Source organism: Mytilus edulis, chromosome 12 (assembly GCF_963676685.1).
Source record: "Mytilus edulis chromosome 12, xbMytEdul2.2, whole genome shotgun sequence".
NCBI lineage: Eukaryota > Metazoa > Mollusca > Bivalvia > Mytilida > Mytilidae > Mytilus > Mytilus edulis.
The window spans coordinates 62,695,150-62,716,158 of NC_092355.1; the positions used below are offsets into that span (position 1 = coordinate 62,695,150).

The following is a 21,009-nucleotide window of genomic DNA, read 5'->3' on the forward strand; positions in this document are numbered from 1 at the left end:
GTTAATATTAGCAGCTTGTAATCGTGTGCAAGAAAATATTATATCATAATAAATTTCAAATCATACGTAAAATATCTCTATAGCAACTTTTAAAGATGCTAATGCTTATTCAACAGATTAGAAAGCTATTGCGCATTTATTTGAAAGGTGGTCATAGAAGCTATTGCGCATGTATTTGAAAGGTGGTCATAGAAAGAACAGAAGTGTTCCGAATAACATCCGGTGTTCCGAAAGACTACAGATATCGTCCAATATATACTGCGTAAACCCTCAGGGGTTTACGCAATAAGTCATACTCTCCTGCATTCACTAATACTGTATTAGTGTTGGTTACCAAATATTATCTATTGGAACAGAAACTGATAACCCTTACGGAGCACCTGAGTTCATATCTACAGCTGGTGGGGGCAAAAGTGTTGGTAACAAAATATTCTCTATTGCAGCAGGAACTGGCAACCCTTGCGGTGTACCTGCGTTCATATCTACAGCTGGTAGGGGCATTAGTGTGGATTACCAAATATTATCTATTGGAACAGAAACTGATAACCCTTACGGAGCACCTGAGTTCATATCTACAGTTGGTGGGGGCAATAGTGTTGGTTACCAAATATTATCTATTGGAACAGAAACAAACTGATAACCCTTACGGAGCACCTGAGTTCATATCTACAGCTGTTGGGGGCATAAGTGTTGGTTACCAAATATTATCTATTGGAGCACAAACTGATAACCCTTACGGAGCACCTGAGTTCATATCTACAGCTGGTGGGGGCAATAGTGTTGGCTACCGGATATTCTCTATTGGAACAGAAACTGCTAACCCTTACGGAGCACCGGAGTTCATATCTACAGCTGTTGGGGGCGTTAGTGTAGGTAACCAAATATTCCCTGTTGGAACAGAAATTGCTAGTCCTTACGGAGCACCTGAGTTCATATATACAGCTGGTGGGGGCATTAGTGTGGGTTACCAAAAATTCGCTATTGGAGCAGGAACTGCTAACCTTTACGGAACTCTTAAGTTCATATCTACAGTTGGTGGGGTTCATTTGCTTAAGTTTTCTGTGTAGTGTTTTGTGGACTGTTATTGATGTAGGTATATCAGTCTTTTAGGTATATCGGTATATCAGTCTTTTAGGTATATCGGTATATCAGTCTTTTAGGTATATCGGTATAACAGTCTAAACTCTTTTAGGTATATCAGTCTTTTAGGTATATCGGTAAATCAGTCTAAACTGCAGGACTGGGATGATTCCACTATATAGTTTAGGGCCGCTAAACGGCCCTTAAATCGACCGGCGGCCCCAAAATTTTATGTGAATATAAATTCCCAATTGAGAAAAAATAAAATAAAATCGATATTTTCCAGAAATGTTTCCGTCACCGATTTAGGCAACTATAATTTTTCATAGTTTGACATCAAAACGTTTTAAAATCTAGATAAGAATGCTGTCAACGATCGCACTTTATTAACAACGATAAAATTAAGTCAACATGTGGTAAACGATTTTAGCAGCCGGATTCAATTGATGAAAATGTTATGGAAGTACTTGGTCTCATAAAAGCAGATCGACCAGCAGGTCGATAAAAAGATGCTTTTGTCAAAATGAATGTCATCAAAACAGACCTCGGCAGAGAGAAAAATTAAAATTTTGATATAACATTGGGTGCCGATCTCATAAAAGGAGATCGCGCAGCAGAGCATGTTATATAATATGATGAAAACTTGAGTTGTAACAGAAATTATTTTATATTTTGTCAGGCTCTATTTCCTCAAAAGACATAAGTTTGAGCTTTTTTGAAAATACATGTGGATGATAGGTCATTCATAAAATACGATGTCAACATTTTAATATGAAACTGTTTCAAAAGTTGAGAAGATTATCCAAATAATATCTAAATACAATGGTTCAATGCTTTTATTTCCTGTTTCTTATGGTGACACCTAAAGTGAAACAATGGCAACCTTCTACATATTATAAACAGCAAGAAAGAAGTATATTAATTAACTCTTTTAAGTATATCAGTCTTTTAGGTATATCGGTATATCAGTCTTCAGGCGCGGATCCAGCCATTTTAAAAAGGGGGGGGGGGGGTTCCCAACCCAGAGTAAAGGGGGGGGGGTTCCAACTATATGCTCCCATTCAAATGCTTTGATCGGCCAAAAAAAAGGGGGGTTCCAACCCCCCCCCCCCCCCCCCCCCCCCCCCCCCTTGGACCCGCCACTGGTCTTTTAGGTATATCAGTCTTTTAAGTATATCAGTCTTTTAGGTATATCAGTCTTTTATGTATTATATAATATATCACTCTTTTTGGTATAACACTCTTTTAGTTATATCTGTCTTTTAGATATATCATTCTTTTAGGTATATCACTCTTTTAGGTATATCACTCTTTAAGGTATATAAGTCTTTTAGGTATATCAGTCTTTTAGGTATATCACTATTTTAGGTATATCACTCTTTTATGTATATTAGTCTTTTAGGTATATCATTCTTTTAGGTAGATCTGTCTTTTTAGATATATCAGTCTTTTAGGTATATCATTCTTTTAGTATATCAATCTTTTAGGTATAACACTCTTTTAGGTATATCACTTTTTTAGGTATATGAATCTTTTAGGTATATCACTCTTTTAGGTATAACACTCTTTTAGGTATATCCCTTTTTTAGGTATATCAGTCTTTTAGGTATATCAGTCTTTTAGGTATATCATTCTTTTAGGTATATCACTCTTTTAGGTATATCCCTTTTTTAGGTATATCACTTTTTTAGGTATATCAGTCATTTAGGTATATCAGTCTTTTAGGTATAACAGTCTTTTATGTATATCAATCTTTTAGGTAAATCACTCTTTTACAACAAAATGTAGGTATATCACTCTTTTAGGTATATCAGTCTTTTATGTATATCACTCTTTTATGTATATCAGTCTTTTAGGTATATCACTCTTTTGGGTATATCACTCTTTTGGGTATATCACTCTTTTTTCGTTCATGTTGTGCGTCATTCTTTATCTTACATATTATCTTCTTTTTATTGACATTTTGATGCATATTATTGTCTTTCTTTTATTTACAGTAATAGAATGCATGTATTAAATTCTTGCTTTACAAAGTTTAATTTTTGCCTTTAAAACACTGAATTGATGAATAAATTTTATAACAACTTAAAACCGCTATTAGGAAATTATTGTTTACATTTTTCTCATACAATGTACTTTCACAACTTCACAGTAATGCTCCTATATATATATATCTTTAACAATTGCCTTAATTGCAAGAACAACAACCAATATTTACAAGGGAACTCTATTCAATATAGCAGACTTGTTAGTCTGAGACTGATTACTTGAATGATGAACTAATAAATGATTAGGTTTAAAGAATATGGGCTTAAAACCTTTTACCAACGCGACAGCAACCAAACGACACAAATAAATAAAGACATATAGAGTGCAACTGCCAGTCTTCGACATTAGCCAGATGTCTATGTAGTATGTAATCTTAACACAGTACCGAGTCAAACAACTCCCAGTCTTCGACAATAGCCAGATGTCTATGTAGTATGTAATCTTTACACAGTACCGAGTCAAACAACTCCCAGTCTTCGACAATAGCCAGATGTCTATGTAGTATGTAATCTTTACACAGTACCGAGTCAAACAACTCCCAGTCTTCGACAATAGCCAGATGTCTATGTAGTATGTAATCTTTACACAGTACCGAGTCAAACAATGTGAAACTGATGCGGAAATAATTGTTTACATTTTTATCAAATAACGTACTTTCACAAGTTCACAACAATTGTAGAAAATACTTGAACTTTGACAATTGTTTGATTTAAATATGAATGAAAACCACATGATAGAAAACAATTGAAATCACGAGATAGTACTTATAGACGAGGGTCTGATGGGGTTAACAGAATAAAGAATGATGGGGCAAATCTACAGAAAAATAAAAAATAGAGAAAAATAAGGCAAAAATAAAAATAAATAATGAACATAAAAAATGTAGATAAATTTGCGGCTATAACATAAAGAATAGAGAAAAATGACATAAAAAAGTAAAGATTACAGAACTGAAGGACACTGGAGCAAGACCCTCAGAGACGGAAAAAAAATATTTATCTATAATGAATGTCAAAAATAGAATTCAATAAATGTTACATAAAAGTCAAGTATCGAGTACAGATGTATTAACTTAAACTTAATTTTAACAAAACATAAACCAATTGAAAGCTTATGTTTGCTACAATGTATCTGAAATAATGAAGAGCTTATTACTGTTGTAACATTCATTTAAATGCCAACCTACGAAAAAGGGGGATGTGGGCCTTGTTTTTTGTTCTGTGTGTCCGTTTGTTAGCAGAAACCATTTGATTTTCTGGAGGCGGGGCTATGGATTTTCTTTCAATTTTAGCATTACATATATTGTCAGCTAAGGGTGAAACAAACAATTTGTTTTCTCAGGGTCAAAAACAAATTTGTTTTTCTCCAAAAACTGGAAACAAACTGTTTTTCCAACAAAAAATCCATAGCCCCCCTCCCCCCTCTCCCCCCCTCGGAAAATCAAATGGTTGCTGCAAACCTTAGCCCTTTCGGTATCAAGTTTAGGTTTAAAAAGTTTATCATGAAGGTGTGGTACATCCACTTGAAAATTTAGAACAATTGAAACTTTTCAGATGATATAGCAGATGAAGATGATTTTTATCCCGATTACACGGTTCACTGAACTAAGAACTGTGATAGTTTCAAATTAGTAAACTCTCAGGTTTAACTTGAAACTTAGTACAAAATCACAATTTAGAGCTGATTGCACGGATCACCGAACATGGACACAAGACAGAGTTATGGGGCATTGTGTCCTATGAAGACATATTCTTGTAAATTTATAGCAATGTCAATAGTCCGTATTGCTATCTACTTCCTGTTGGGGTCAAGTGTTACAAAAACAAAGAAATGTCTTATACTTCTTTTATATTCAAATACATCTTCCAACAAGGTTTCTACGTTATCCAAAGTCCCCAAGCTTTCCTTGGATTGCAAAAACTACCCAAATATACCCACTATTGACAAAGATTCAGCTATGCGTAGGAATGTTTTGTTTTGTTAAAAACAAGTGCTACTTTCTTGTATGTTCTTTCCTAATGGGCCTGAGTTAGTGGTTCTATACCATACACGAAGTCTTAAATTCATTTCAGTTTGATATTGATCCATTTATTAAAATCAATCTTTATGAGGCTGATTCACTTCGTTATTTCATTTTGAACATATTTACTCGTTTGACAATCACTTAAATGTCATTCGATATATATGTGAAAAGTCACGCCTTACATTTATCTGTTTAAATGCGTTCATGTTCACGTAATAAAGCTCATTGTTGTAAATTTGAAATAATGTCAATGTATGATGAATCATTCTAATAAAATATGAATTAAGCAATAATTTAATTGTGAATTTAAAACATAAATTTATTACAGCCATGTTCATCTTGGTGTCAGTACAATCATAAATGTTTGGACAAATATACAATTTGTTTTTGGTAAAAAATGTTTCTTCCTGGCTTTATCTGGTTAAAAATTCTGAGCTATTCACACTATTGTGATTTTTGGTGGTTGAATAATCATAATATCAATTAACTATATACATGATATACAAATATTGAGGGGTTAGTTTATGTATAGTTGTTACTATTATTAATAGGTATATAAATAAGGCTGATATCGCATCAGGTATACGTCAACAAGACAGAAAGTAAACTACGAACGTGAATCTTTATTGTGAAGTCTAATTTAACATTTACTCGATGGTTAGTTATAAACATATTTAAGTGTTTAAAGATGTACGCATGTACAAGGATTCGTCATGTGCTTCAGGAATTTAAGTTGAGCACACTAATTTGAAATTTGTGCTGTACGAATCTCAAAAAGAAGAAAATATTTAGTTTCATATCACGTACGAGGCTAAGACGTATATGATAAATGTAATCTAGGGAATAAATGTAATGTAGGGAAACGGAATGTTGAAATAAACTCACTATATATTCTTTTTAGAGCGGCAATAACAACTGTCCTCCACTTAATAGCACAACGGCTCTTAAAGTGACGTCACATTAATTATCAAACAATCAATATCTGTCTTCCTCTACCTTGCTTTATCCTGAACAAAAGCTTCTAGTTGAACAGTTTTACGGAAGCCACCAAAGTCTGGGTGACTGTGGTAGAAAATTCGTACAACGTTGACCATAGATACGTTTCAATTTTTAATTGCCATCTTTTCTTCGTTTAACAAAATCACCTAATGACACCCAATTGTATACTATGAACAATACGAGAAGTGCCGATTCGTCGCAAGCTTACAGAGCACAGACAATCGACCCTCACTATTGCTGATAATTCGTGTTGATCAGTCTTTGATTTATGTAGTGTTTTGTTAACTGTTGTTATTCTTTTTGTCGAATTCGTATTTTTTTTAATCTTATTTTGTTGGTTTCGCTTCGACTATTGCGTAATGATTATTCTCTTCACTACAAAAGTCTAAAAGTCTGAAAAGACCAGTTTTTGTCTTAAATTGCATGAACTTTTACTCGAGTATGACTTGTGTCTTTATTTTTCTTGACAAATTCTCATTTATATAAAATTTGTATTAAAGTTACTCGACATATTCTCGATATTCTGAATATTGTCTTAAAATTTCTTGACAAATTCTTGACATTTGAATACTGTCTTGAAATTTCTCGACATATTCTTGACATTCTTATTTTTTATCAGTATGGCTTGACATATTCTGAACATTTTGAATTGTGTCTAAAATTTACTTGACAGTTCTGAGCTCTACAAACCATGACCAATATACATGATATAAGTTTATCTTTATTTCTCTTTATATGATATACTGTTGTTTCAAGTTACACTTCTTACAACAAAAATAAAAGTTGGGCATGTAAAATAATTCAAAATTTTGATATATAAATATTTTTACAAATGCAAATATGGCTATGAAATCTTAAGTATGAAATAATTTAAATGTGGGTTTTCAAATAATTACAAAATTTTGATTCCTAAATCGTATAAATTAAATGATTAAAACCAATCATACTGTAGACATATTTCATTAAACATTCAAAATACTCAATGTTTATATGGTAAATAATTATTGTACCAAAATGTGGTTTATATAAATAGACTTTTGTAGTGATAAGCATTACAATTTTTTCACGAATACACTGACAGACGTAATTGTTGATATATTCGCATTTAGTAGGCATTTGACAGCAGCATCAGTGTCTAATTTATTTCGGTCGTAGAACGTTGTAACGAAAATTTGTAATTAAATAATTATACGATTCAAAACAAACACTAAATTGTTTTTTTGTGTTGGGTATTTTGTTTTCTCTGATTTCACGGGATTTTCACGTATAAGTTTATTTGAGGTGAAGTTAATGTGAAATTCATAAGAGATTCAAATGAATTTAGATTAACATGAAATTTTTATGAGTGAAATTTCTTTGTGTATATTGTGTAAAAATTATCTATTCTATCATTGTTTTAGGAGCAAGAGCAACACAGAAAATGAAACGTTAATTTATTATGATAACTTCCATAATACAGAAAAAGACTTTTCATTTTACCTGAATCTATTGTAGTTTGTTTTACAAGAAAAATCATGTGTTATTTTTTATCGTTGAAAGCCGTATGGTTGCTTTTAATTGCTAACACCCACTTAGTTTTCAAACTTTTATGCATAGTTGTCTCTATGGCAATCAAACCTCATCTACGTCTTTGTATTAAAGTTTCTATTTCAGACTTCTTAAAATTATGTTAAGATCAAAACCGTTTATATCTACACAATAAAGGCACCAGAAGTAGTTTCCCGTTGTTCAAAAGTCATAAATCGATTGAGATAAAACAAATCCGGTTACAAATTTAAAACGAGGGAAACGCATCAACTATTAAGGAAAACAAGGAAACAGCAGAAACATAAGGGCAACTAAAACAAACGCAAACATACGTAGCAACGAACTACTTGATAACAACTGCCATTATCTTGACTTGTTACAGGACATTTTGAGAAACACTAATAACTTGTTGTTTAATTGTGTTTACTTTTACTACTTTGTTTAATATATTTTTATCTATATGTCTGTAGTAAAGAAACTTAATTTTTAAAATCCGCGTTATTTGCTAAAATTTTATTATATGAAATCCTGTGTTAAAACATTGTTAAATTCTGCTGATTGATTGCATTAATCAGTTGCATTATATGATTACACCTACTTTGTCAAGGAATGGTTTAAATATCAAATTGACAATTTTGTGCACAACAATAGAAGTTATCCTGTCCATACTTCTTCGTTCCACTATTCATTGATTATTTGATTAGTGTTCTCGGTTATTGCACGTAGTTGAAGTGAAATACGCAGCCCTGTCAGAAACCGTAAGAAGCATAATAAATATTTTATCTGTTGTGTTTGCATCATTCTTCAGTATAATATGGTCATCAATTTTAAAAAAAATCAGTCCTTTTTCATGTACCATATTCACGCCTTTTCATCCGATACTGTATCATTTAATAAACATCCATACTTTTTGGCAAAGCTTAACATTCTTAACCGTTTGGCATTAAATAGTTTTCCATCTTTACATTCACTACATGCATAGGAAAAAATGTCTTTTGAAATGTTAAATCTCGTATCTGTCATCAACCTTTCCACAACATCTTCACTGACATTAATCAAAATCATGGCAATGCACTCGTTATCGTGAAGATAACACGCCCAGGAAAATAAATAATGTAGTAAGTCCATCAGAAGGAGTCGTGACAAATATTGATGTTCCATATGGTCATCTACAAAACAGCATCTGAAATCTAAGTATATGTCTCGGCGAATTCTGTAGAGTCTATTTAGAATTTGGCTGTCTTCAATATTTATGAAATTCAAATAAAACTCACATATCCTAGTTTTATCTCTTTCTAGAAAGTCAACAAATTCCAATTTAAGATCCAAGTTCCAGTTAGTGTGTTCTATTAAACTTTTAATGACTATTGACTGTTTGTGCTGAAAGGCAATAATAATACATTCTGTAATGTCAATTGTTATGCCTGCATAATGGTGACATAATATATCGTTTATAATCGATACATCTCCATCTTTTGCTGCAGATGTCAACATTTTATCGAAATTCACATTCAAACAGCTCATAAGAAATCGTCGTAAATAGTTTCCATCATTGCAAACAATAGCATTTACTAGTTCATCTACTACTTCCTTCTCCATTTCTAGTAAATTTACACTCACTGTGCCTAAGATCAGAAGAGCAATATCAAATTTATTCCTTTGTAAAGCTTTCATAACGATGCGTTTTGCATTAATGTTTTCATGGTCTACGTGTTGCAGCAAAAATTCAAATACTTCTAAATCCATTACAGCTAATGCTGCGACGATTTGTTTTTCCAAATAGATTTTGAAGTTAAGTTGTGAATATATTCTTTGAAGAATGTCTAACAACAAGCCTTTCCTTTCCCCATATTTGATTGTCACCGTAAGAAGTTGATCGATATCTAATAAATGTATATCAACCTTTCGGAGAATAAGTTCAAAAACGTCAGTGTTTCCTGTTACAATAACTTTCTCGAGGTGTCCAGATATATCAAAGGCCGATATTGGAAAACTATCTAACAACAATTCAGTTTTTTGTAATGTTACAAAATCAATAGCATGTCCTAATGCCTCATCATGGTTTTTGAGTTTATTATGATCTACTTGTCTTATAAATATTTTCAATTTTTCAAGATTTCCTCTTTTTACTACTAATGAAAATAAGCTAACATTTCTGTGAATGATACTAGTAGTTGTATTCTGAAATATAGCGGAAGGTAATTTTGAGAACCGAGATACTTTGTTAATGTCAATGCCAAGAAAGTCTTCACCCGCTTGGGTTATCAGTGGACTGTATATGCATTCGTCATAAAAATTCAAAACCATTTCAAGTACTTCAAACTCTTGTGATTTACATGCATCAAGGAAGACTTCGTCTATCTTAAAATGTGTTCGATGACATGATTTGACGAATGACTGTTGACTTTCATAACTAGATTTAGCTATAAATCTAAATGCATTGAAAGCAAGTATTCTAAAATATTTTATTGTATCTGTGATGAGATCCATTCCATAATCCCCTTCTAAAAATGAATCATTAAGTACTGCTCTAATATCAAAAGACTCAGGTTGGTTGCGCCATTTTATAATCCGTAAGACTGGTTTGTCATCAATTTTGGACGATATCTGCATAAAAAATGACTGTTCTAGTAACCACTCAATTATTTTATATGCATGATTGTTGCATGCCATAGATACAGCTGATCTGAAATCAAATGTTCGTAGATCGATTCTATGTATTATAAAATTAGCTGACTCCACATTTCCAGTTTTGAAAGCGGCAAATAAAAGCATTTTTGATAATTCATTGTCGTCATTTGCACTAGTTTTCAATAAAGTTTTTAAAATATGTTCGTAAATAACCCAAAATTCGTAAATGTTTTCAAAAGCCCTTTTGATATTCAATCGATTCAAATCGTATTGACCGAGGAGCCATTCCACAAATGTTACATCATCATTATCATTACAGCATGCTTTTAAAAATGTCTCTTCTAAATTGATATTTTTGTCATAATTTCTCATCAGCATAAAAAAAATGTCATTGTTGCTTATCTGACATGCTTGATTAATGATAATTTGTTGGATATTATTCTCTCCAGGTGAATAAAAGATTTCATTCATCTTTGTTATTAACGTGTCATTACTTAATAATGATTCCAAGAAATGAGATTGATAGCAAACTGTCTTTTCCAAGCACTGTTTGATAAACCTTTCATTGCTATTCCAAATCATCCATTCCAGTAACTCCATCTGATTCCTTTCTTTATCAACTCTTACGAAAACACTGCACATTGAGCGTACAAGAGACGGCGTTGTTATACTATTTTTAGCAAATACTTTCCAAATGAACGTCAAGCAATCTAGATTATTCAAAGTAGCAGTCTTTTTAAATGTCAAATCCAAAAGTTTACGCACACGTGTCTTCAACTCGATATCTTTACATGACAAAGAATCGTCTGGTTCGAACAGATATTCAAAAGTCTCTACAATTGAATATAGAAATTTCACGTTTTCAAAAATGTCACTTTTGATGAGAATATATTCAATAAAGCATGCACCAACAGATTTTAGAAGCAACAACTCTGCAATAACGTTAGCAAGTTGTCTATAATTCTTTGACGGAACTTTGAAAACCACTTCACCTTCTTTTTCTATGTAACAGTCTGATTTCACCATTTCAGCAATGAAGTCAGGATTCAACATACTAATTACCTGTGATATGTTACATTTGCTGTAGGAAATCATAACAGCTTCTGCTATTATTCTATGCTGGAAGTAATACACATTCTCTAGTGAACTATATGTCAGGTACTGGTCTACCATATCATCAGCTGCATCAATAAACTGGTGTTCAATAATTGTACCGCTACAATATACGGATCTAAATATGTCTTGCACTTTACAGAAATCTAATGATTTCTTACTCAGAACGTCATTACTCAACAACATGTATACTAATGCAGTGAACTTAGACTTAAGTTTGGAAGATATGTTGTCATTTCCGTCTGCTTTTCTCAAAGCATCAATTTCATCTCTAAGTGAGGTAGTAGGGTGGCGGAAAAAATGGATACCAAGTCTAGTAAAACATCGAATGGTTGTAAAAAGACGACAATTTTCTGGAAAACCACCCACAGTATCTAAGTGTACTATTTCATCTATTACTTTATTGCTGATAGTTACAGCTGCATCTGGTTGTAATTGATCGTCCATGCAGTTTCCACATTCCGATATAGTTATGTTATTCAAATCTAAATATCTCTCTAATACAAGTTTCTTCTCCTCTTTAACTAGTTGAAAATCCCTTGATAAATCCACAACATGAAGCCCACAGAACACATTGCTTGTGTAAAACAAGAACATGCATGATTTCATTATTGTTGTCCGTATTGTTATGATAACTTTCAATTTGTTACCTATGCATGTACCCAATTCGCCTAACACATTGCTATCACTGTTTTCCCCATACGTGTAATTTGTTTGACCAAATATGTCTTCCAAAAGCACAATGACAGGTTCGTCAGTATTTGGTTTAACAAGAATTGAAAGATCTGTAAACGTTGATATTTTCAAGGGTTGATATTTTTTGGTAATTTGAAAATGTCTCAATAAATAAATAGCAGTTGCAGACTTTCCAGAGCCGGCCGATCCTGTAAGTACGACCATGTTCTGAGATTCCATTATATCAATAGCCTCATCAACAGCTCTGGTCTTTACAAAATTATTTTCTTTTATCTGTTTCTCGATTTCTGACTCTGTCCAGGCTGAAAAGTTAAAGAGATACAAATTCAACAAGTAACTTAGAAACAATCTTAATTGTAATTTCCTTTATAGTAGACGCACAATATCATATGTTATCCCAATACATGCAATAGCAAAACCTTCTCACATTCAGAAACATTTCTTTAATTGAGGAATTTCTTAATTTTATATTTTCAGAAATTTTAGTTTGATTTTGTTCAAAACCACCTGGTGAAATCTTGTAGGAGTTCACTACCTATACCATATTTCTTGATATGTATAATTCAAGAGTAATTTGATCTGAAATCCTTTAGTCTTCAATTAGAAATGTATTTAAGATCAGAGGTAAAGGTCATATTATAAAAATTTTATTTTTTAATCATCTCCTCTTCCTCTAACACTTTGAGTGTTAGTCAATACTTCTGTGATGACCTGAATTATCATTGATATGGTCAAAATTATATACCAAGGTGGCTCGAGGGCATAAATTCATTTTTGTTAGGATTTCGCTTTTTTATTTCTATAAATGAACTTTAACATATATTATAAAGAAAAATGAAATAAAAAAATGGGGTCACCGTTCATTTAACCTCACAATCTGCCTTTGAAAGAAGCATACATTTTTGCTAAGGTACTTTTTTTCTGTTGAACTAATAGGAGAAATAGTGATGATATCGAAATAAAAAAAAAACTTAATTACAGAAATCTCTTAAATTTTACAATTATTTAGTTTAAGTACATCTTATTTGAAAAAAATAATAAGAAGAGATATTGGTCATCGATGAGTTAAAAAAAAATATTTCAATTCTAATGCAAACAAATGGCTTTCTTTTAACCAAAGACATATAATTTTGATCTTCTTCAATGAAATAAACATAAAAGTCATATGGGTCCAACACGAATCGTTTTGTTTACTTGTTGATTTTTGTGCAACATAATAAAGTAACAACTAATAGTGTAATGACTAAAATTGATAATGAAAAGAAAAATGTCTGTACCCTGGAGCTTCCTTAACTGTTAACAAAACATTACACTTTTGAAGTACTAAGGATTTTCTATCTCAGGATAAAAGCTTTAGTATTTCAAATATATTATTTGTATAATATTGTACAAAAATCAACAAAAACATCAAGATAAAGGACAAAGTAAGATTAGTATTTCAAAAGTGTAATGTTTTGTTAACAGTTAAGGAAGCTCCAGGGTACAGACATTTTTCTTTTCATTATCAATTTTAGTCATTACACTATTAGTTGTTACTTTATTATGTTGCACAAAAATCAACAAGTAAACAAAACGATTCGATGTATCCAAAAATAATAAATATTCAAGAGTTTGGTAACAAATTACCATTCATTTTAAGGAATTCAGTAGTCTTTTCATCAAAACATACAACTACAATACTGTTATTCCTCAAATATCATTATGACCAACAGTTGTAAATCTATAGAAAAGTGACAGCTAATAAATGCTAACCCATAGTGAAATACATTTGTTTGAAATTTTTAAAACCTACTCGGACAAATGCACAAACTACTTGATTTCCATTGCTTAAAATTAACATGTTTACACATTGATGAAATATGGGGGTTACACATTATAAATCAATAACAGTATAAGACTCAATATGACCTCGTATGCTTGCATCAACTCACCCAAATATAAATTTATTAAAAGCCAAATCATTTTGTATTTGTTTACATAAAAATCCATCATGGAAATTTTAAAATTATCACAAATCCCGGTTAAGATTTGACTAAGTACCAACATCCAGATATGTTCCGGTAAATATGCTATTAAATGCTTATCATTTAATCGGTTAATTTTTAACTTTCTAATAGGTCTGTTGTTAACACTTTTTGTCTATTAAAGTAAGTTTAAATCCACCATTATCTACATTTGAAAAAAAGCCTGTACCAAGCCAGGAATATGACACTTGTTGTCTAGTCGTTTGATGTGTTTTGTCATATGATTTTTCCATTTGATTTGGGACTTTCCGTTTTAAATTTTCCTCGGAGTTCAGTATTTTTGTCATTTTTACTTTTTAATAGCCTTTACTACAAACGAATAAGAATGAGTGCCCCTTTAATTAGCGTAAATGTTACATAATGTATGGATCAATTTTTTGGCACCCAATTACTTAAAAAAACTAAACTTAATCCTAGCGTTTGGAGAAGAATATAAAGGTAACGAACAATTGTATATATCATGGCAACAATTATAAAGCATATTTATTTTTCTCATTGTCACTACATAGGCAAAGAATGTATTTTTTCTTATATGAATCAGTTCGTTTTAGTGTGCAAAAGCGTATGCTGCTTCTGGAAATATTTCACGAAAAACAATTGTTGTACACCTATAAAAGAAATCAAATACATGTTTGTCCTACGTCACCTTTGGACATTAAATTCCAAAATCAGATTTCATGTTATTTAACTAAAATCAGCAACGATACAATTGCAAAATGGTTTGTTGATATATATACTTCTATACAACTGGAAAAAACTATTGCAACACCAAATATAAAATGAAATTAAAAACTAAAATTTCATTTTTTTTTAATTTACATCTCTATTTATCCAATACAGTACACAATTCCTAATTATTGACCTTCATTTAATTGGTTTTCGCCCATGCATTTACCCATGAGCTGTCCATGCGAGGCCGTCACTTAAAACTTTCAAAAGTCAAGTTTAAGATACGGGTCAAAATGTATGCTGTATGCTAGCTTGTTTGTGAAAAAACTGAACAACAGTTGATGAAATGGGTCCTCCTCAACTTTCTTCTGATGTTAGATGGCAAATTATTGGCATGCGAGAAGCTGGAATGTCGTTAATACAGATTGCCCGACGCGTGGGCCACCACCATTCAACCATCAGCAAAATTGTTAGTAAACATCAAAATACCAATTCTGTGGGGAACCTTTCAGATCTAGAAGACCTTCAGTAACTTCCGATCGTGAAAACAGAGCTCTTAGTCGAGTTATTTGCAGAAACCCCTTCATTAACAGTACAGTACTAAAAAAAAACGGTGGTTTCCAAATCGTTCATTCTCCTCAAGAACTTTGAGAAATCGACTGAAAAGGGCAGGATACCGTTCCCGAAGGTTTGTCATTTACTAATAAGCGGAGCAAATGTGGCGGGATTCATATGATCCCTTTTATCTTGACGTGTACACCAATCATTCTAGCTATATATATAATTCAGCTGTGTTTAAAGCATTATCAATAAATCATATGATAACTAAAACTTACAAATGAACACTGTAATTAAATAATGTACACATAACAAAAAGTAAATAAAATATAATTAACTTAATATTTACAGTAGTGTCTTATAAACAGACCTGCTTGCTAAAATCAAACATTGATAAACTATTCCTGAAAATAAAGTTAGATGTAGAGCAGAAAAAGCGGACAAGCACACCTTCCCATTGTTGACATTTAACCAATTTATTTCAATAGAAATTTGGCTTATGTATGAAGCAAGTATTAGAATTTTATAAGCATCCGTATATGTTGCATTTTTCATGAAACTTGGAAAGCGTATTAAATATGAATAGCAGGAAATATGACATATATGCATGGCTATACCATACCGACAATCTAAATCGCCGTTTATTAATAGATGTTTACATACCAATTCTTTGTTTTCTTCTTTCTTCTAAATCTGAAATAATTATAAACATTTAACAGAATGAGAAAACACCATTTCATAAATAAATCATGTATATATACCAAATGTATGAATTAGTAATAGTTTTTAAAATTATATGCTTAAGTTCTAAAAATGGATTAGTCTTTTTTCAATTCGAAAATGTGAAAATTTAAAAAAAATTTCATCACATTTTATCAAGTTGTATTTAAGAATTGAATGCTTCTTTTTGTAACTTCATTGGGGTGTAAAAGCGTTGACCGAAGTACATTTTGTATGAAGCGCGGAACCGCTTTATTCTAAAAATGTGCGCACGGTCAACGCTTTTACAACCCTATGAAGTTACAAAAAGAAGATTTCAATACTTATAATTACATTTTTTAGCTATGATCATGAAAACACGTATTTTATATATTTTTTATTTAATTCACCTGTGCACTTTTTTGTGGGACCACGTGTTATCACGAATGAAAAGTTTTATTGAGTAATGCAATTGCTTAAGGAATAACACGTGTTGTGCTGTTAGCCAATCAGAATAAAGTATTATAATGAAACATACATCTAATGTAATTTTTGAACAATATTATCATACTTGACTTTTTATACTAATGTATGCAATGTATATGCTTGCATTTTGTTAGATTTCTCATGATGAGGGCCTTAGGAAAGATTAGTTATATAGCTAACTGTGTAACCCTCTTAAAATAAAGTATTGTTGTTGTTGTTGTTGTTGTTGTTGTTATGCGAACATTGATTCTTAAAGTCTTAAAATCATAGTTTGCTTTATTTAAGAGAAGAAACCTCAAATAGCAAAACGACGTTTAATATATGTCGCACAAAGACGTGTTCTATAACAGAAGAGTCATTAGAGCAATTAATGTAAACCTTTGAAAATTTGAAAATTTAATACTTATATTTTTCTTTTGTTTTACAATTGGTCTACTTTTTATCAGAAAACAAAATCTTATTTTTCACACAAAGAGATTATTGATAACATTGAAATTTAATCAAACAAAACAATCGGTTCGTTCTGCCGTTCCATGAGCATTTTATAATTTTGCATTAGAACAACACACTATGTATGAATCTCTTTCAATCAAATGATTCAGCACAAATTTCAAGTTTAAAACAGTCTTTCAAAATCTGAAGACCGATACAACAAATACAATATCATGTTTACAGTTTCACTCTATCCATATCAATATACAATAAAATGTTCCACATGGTACATTTTAATACGTCCGCAGAGGTCGAACACTAAAAAGCAATGACAAGTATGGACACTATTTTCAATACCCAATTTTTTTAGTAAGTCAAAGAATTGTAAGAATTTAATTGTGGACCTCTTGAACTTATCTATGGACCAATTCAAATACGGGACCCTTATTCCAAAATGTGAGTACGGGATAAATAAAGGCAACAGTAGTACACCGGTGTTCAAATGAAAATATAGTAAAACAAAATAACAACAGGAACACTGACGTGCTACACAAGCACACGTTAACAGACATGACTTGGTACAGGACATTTTAAGAACAAATGGTAGGTTAAACCTGGTTTTATAGCTAGCCAAACCCCACTTTATGACAATGTTAAACAATATATCGCGTAAATGACAAAACTATGTCAAAGAAACACGACACAAACACATGCAAGAACATATTTCATCAACGACACACAGAACAGAATATTAAAAACAGTGACGCGTATAGCGTAAGTAAGTAAGATTTGGCACATAAAAAAAACTAAGTAGTTCATATGTTGATGAAAGCAAATCAAGTTAAATGTTCCACCAATTTTTAAACAGCGCCTAATATCCAAATTTCAAGAACTCGAATAGAGTCAGCATATTTAAGGTACCAACAAAGACAAAATGTTAAATTACAGTCATTGAAATTGGTTAAGAAATAAGCAATTTATTCAAAGTCTTTGAACATACTGTTTATTTTGTCCTTTTGTGTCCCCTAATAACAAAACGGTTAAAATTATAACCCTCAAAATCTATCCCAACCTTACGTATTTAGTATTGAACAGTGTGGTATCATTTCATAAACATACATGTACTCATAGGCAAGTTATTTTCCAGAAACGACAACATCGCCACGCCATATTTATTTCGTTCTCTGTGTTTTATATAAATCAGTCCGTTGGATTTTTTCGTTTCGTTTGTTTTTATATTTGTTATTTTGGGTCCGTTTGCTCATTGTTGACATTGAATTGTTTACTTCTATGTCATTTTATGTCTGGTGGATAGTTGTCTTATTAGGATTCATACAACACCATCATGTTTTATATTAAGTTTTGAAGTAAAAAAAATTGCCTTTTTTTATTAATAAAGAGACATAACTTGAGAACAGTGAGAGTGTAACAACCAACGTCAAAATAAATATGTGCTTAATGATAGAAGCATTGTGTACATATACATAGTTTGTTATCAGTTTGTTAGAACAGAGTAGAGCATTTGGCGAGGGCATACACAATACAAATACAAAATAGATTACAATGAATACTGTTGAGGGGACAAATATTTAAAACTAGTTCTAAATCTCAAATTCCTTCAAACTACCCAAGAAATTGATGTTTAGTGTGGTGCTTGCATTTTTCCTTATATAAACCATGCTTCTCAAAATTTTATAAAAGAGTGCACACGTGCGCTCATATGTTTCTCCTGCTTTATGGTTTATGATTGAATTTGTATGCTAAAAGTCTTTTATATCCTGATTGTATTAAATATATCCTTACATTATCAAAACGGATATGTACACTTTACCATAATTTGCTGACACTGAATGCAGTTAGTTTTAAAATATATAGGTCAATTTTTTATAGTTTTTAGGAAACTGATCCAATTTCTTTAACAATGTTTTGTTTATACAGTGAACCACGGTTAGATGAAATGTGTCAGACGGATATTTTGACTTTACAATTAATTTAGTATCATATATGGATAGATATTATAACAAAATTCAATGTTGGTCATCGTGCTATTTAATGAGATCAAGGCATATACATCCGTTTCTGACTAAAACATGTATTCATTGGAATACCGTCACTGTTGACACACCAACCTACTAATTTCAGGTAACGTGTTGTTGATAAAAAGCCCAACATTTTCATGAAATCATATTTGGTGAATTTGCTGTTTTTTTTCTTTTATGATTCAATTTAGTACGTGTTTCAATTTGAATGGATGTACACTAGAGCGTAGTTAAAATGTACTTGTAAATGCAAAATTATTAAGATTGGGATTGAAGACTTAGATGTAGATCTTTTGGGTTATTAAAGAGTTATCAGATTTCCAACACGAGTTTATTACACCTCATCATGGTATTGAAGAAGGTAATAATTCTACTTTAGAAAGAATGCTTAAAAGATGATTATTCAATTATCTAGTGTACAATGTATAAGCATCACTAATATATACAGGTATCTTATATAAAGACCAACGTAGAAAATAGCGGATTTGTTAATGATATAAGTGTATAAAACGGGATACCAAGATTCACACAAACTGCAAATTTTCATAATATCTTAATCTAATATAATATTGTTTTTCGCATGTTACATATTAACACAGAATATTTTGATGCTCTGTCTACCGAATGGGCAACATATTTTGGTGACGTCAAGTGTACAGCTGCGGTTAATTTGACTCGAGATGTATACACTTTTTGACATAGGCTGCAAACATCATTACCATGAGGTTCCTTTTTATTAATTCACGCTTAGACAAACTAGACGTTTTATATAGACATTTATATATTTTATAATTACATATAGAAATGTTGTAGGACTCCAAAGTGCGATGGTACTCTAAAGTGTGATGGTCACGCTAAAGTGATATGGCCTACGCTAAAGTACGATGGTGTCTCACGCTAAAGTGCGATGGATGGTTGTTTGCTAAAGTATGATGGTAATTTTTTTGTTAAAGTACGACGTTGTCTCAAGCAAAAGTGCAATGGTTGTTTGTTTGCTAAAGTACGATGGTATATCACACTTATGTGCAATGCACCAATAGGGTAATTTTAGAGGGATGTTAAAGTAAGTATGCTAGAGTATAACGAATGTGATACATGTAGGCTATCAAAGGCACCGACATGACAATGTAAAACAATTCAAACGAGAAAACAAACGGTCTAATTTATGTACAAAAAATAAACAAAAAACAAGATAGGCACGTACATATAAAATAAGGCGGGGTTTAACATGTTAGCGGGATCCCAACCCTCCACCTTATGTGGCATGAGTGCCAATGAGAACTCTCCACAAAAGACCAGATGACACAAACACTAACAACTATAGGTCACAGCTTTCAACAATGAGCAAAGTCAAAACCGCATATAGTCAGCAATAAAAGGCACTGAAATGACATTGTAAAACAATATTCAAACGAGAAAATAAACGAACAAATTTATGTACAAAAAATGAACGAAAAACAAGTATCTGTATGTAACACATAAAGAACGACAACAATTTAATTACAGGCTCCTGACTTACCACAGGCACATACATACCGAATAAGGCTGGGTTGAACATGTAAGCGGGATCCCCACCTCAATACAAAATCAAATTCGAAATTTTTAAGTGTCACTTTTACCGTTCAAGAGTTATCATGTCCCTTTAAAAACATAAGAAAAGCTGACTCTTTTGTTTCCTTTCTCTTAAATAAGTCTGACTCAATCAAATGTTCGGAACCTTATACGCGATTCATATTACCCCATGACACAGATCTATTAAGTTCGATATTGGGCCCCGATGGCGTCACTGTTCATGAGTTTTTAGATGTAAAAAGTTGTGGTACGACTACCAATGATAATAATGTCAACCCGGAGCCTTGAGATAGGAAAACTGCTAAATCTGTTGTATCTGTTCTTTAACTTTAATTTGCCTCAACCAAATGTTTTGAAACTCATTCACAATGCGTATGGTCACAAAACGGTAAAAATTACGCGAATCCTGCAT

The 21,009-nt window shown here is 31.8% G+C and overlaps 2 protein-coding genes across 3 annotated transcripts in view; both read right to left on the bottom strand.

The window, feature by feature from the left end:
* The window catches only part of LOC139498898 (uncharacterized), a 332,230-nt gene that overhangs the window by 136,284 nt on the left and 174,937 nt on the right, over positions 1–21,009 (bottom strand). The window lies entirely within an intron of this gene.
* LOC139498897 (uncharacterized) overlaps positions 8,162–21,009 on the bottom strand; it is a 28,580-nt gene continuing 15,732 nt past the window's right edge. The window contains exons 3-5 of one of the 2 annotated variants that reach the window (XM_071287487.1): positions 16,033–16,062; positions 8,495–12,420; positions 8,162–8,315 (exon numbers count right to left, since the gene is read on the bottom strand). In XM_071287487.1, the coding sequence (XP_071143588.1) occupies positions 8,540–12,420; positions 16,033–16,062 (3,911 nt within the window). In that variant the 3' untranslated portion in view covers positions 8,162–8,315; positions 8,495–8,539. Of the gene's footprint in view, positions 12,421–16,032; positions 16,063–21,009 lie in introns of both variants that reach the window. The other variant, XM_071287486.1, reaches the window with a different exon arrangement.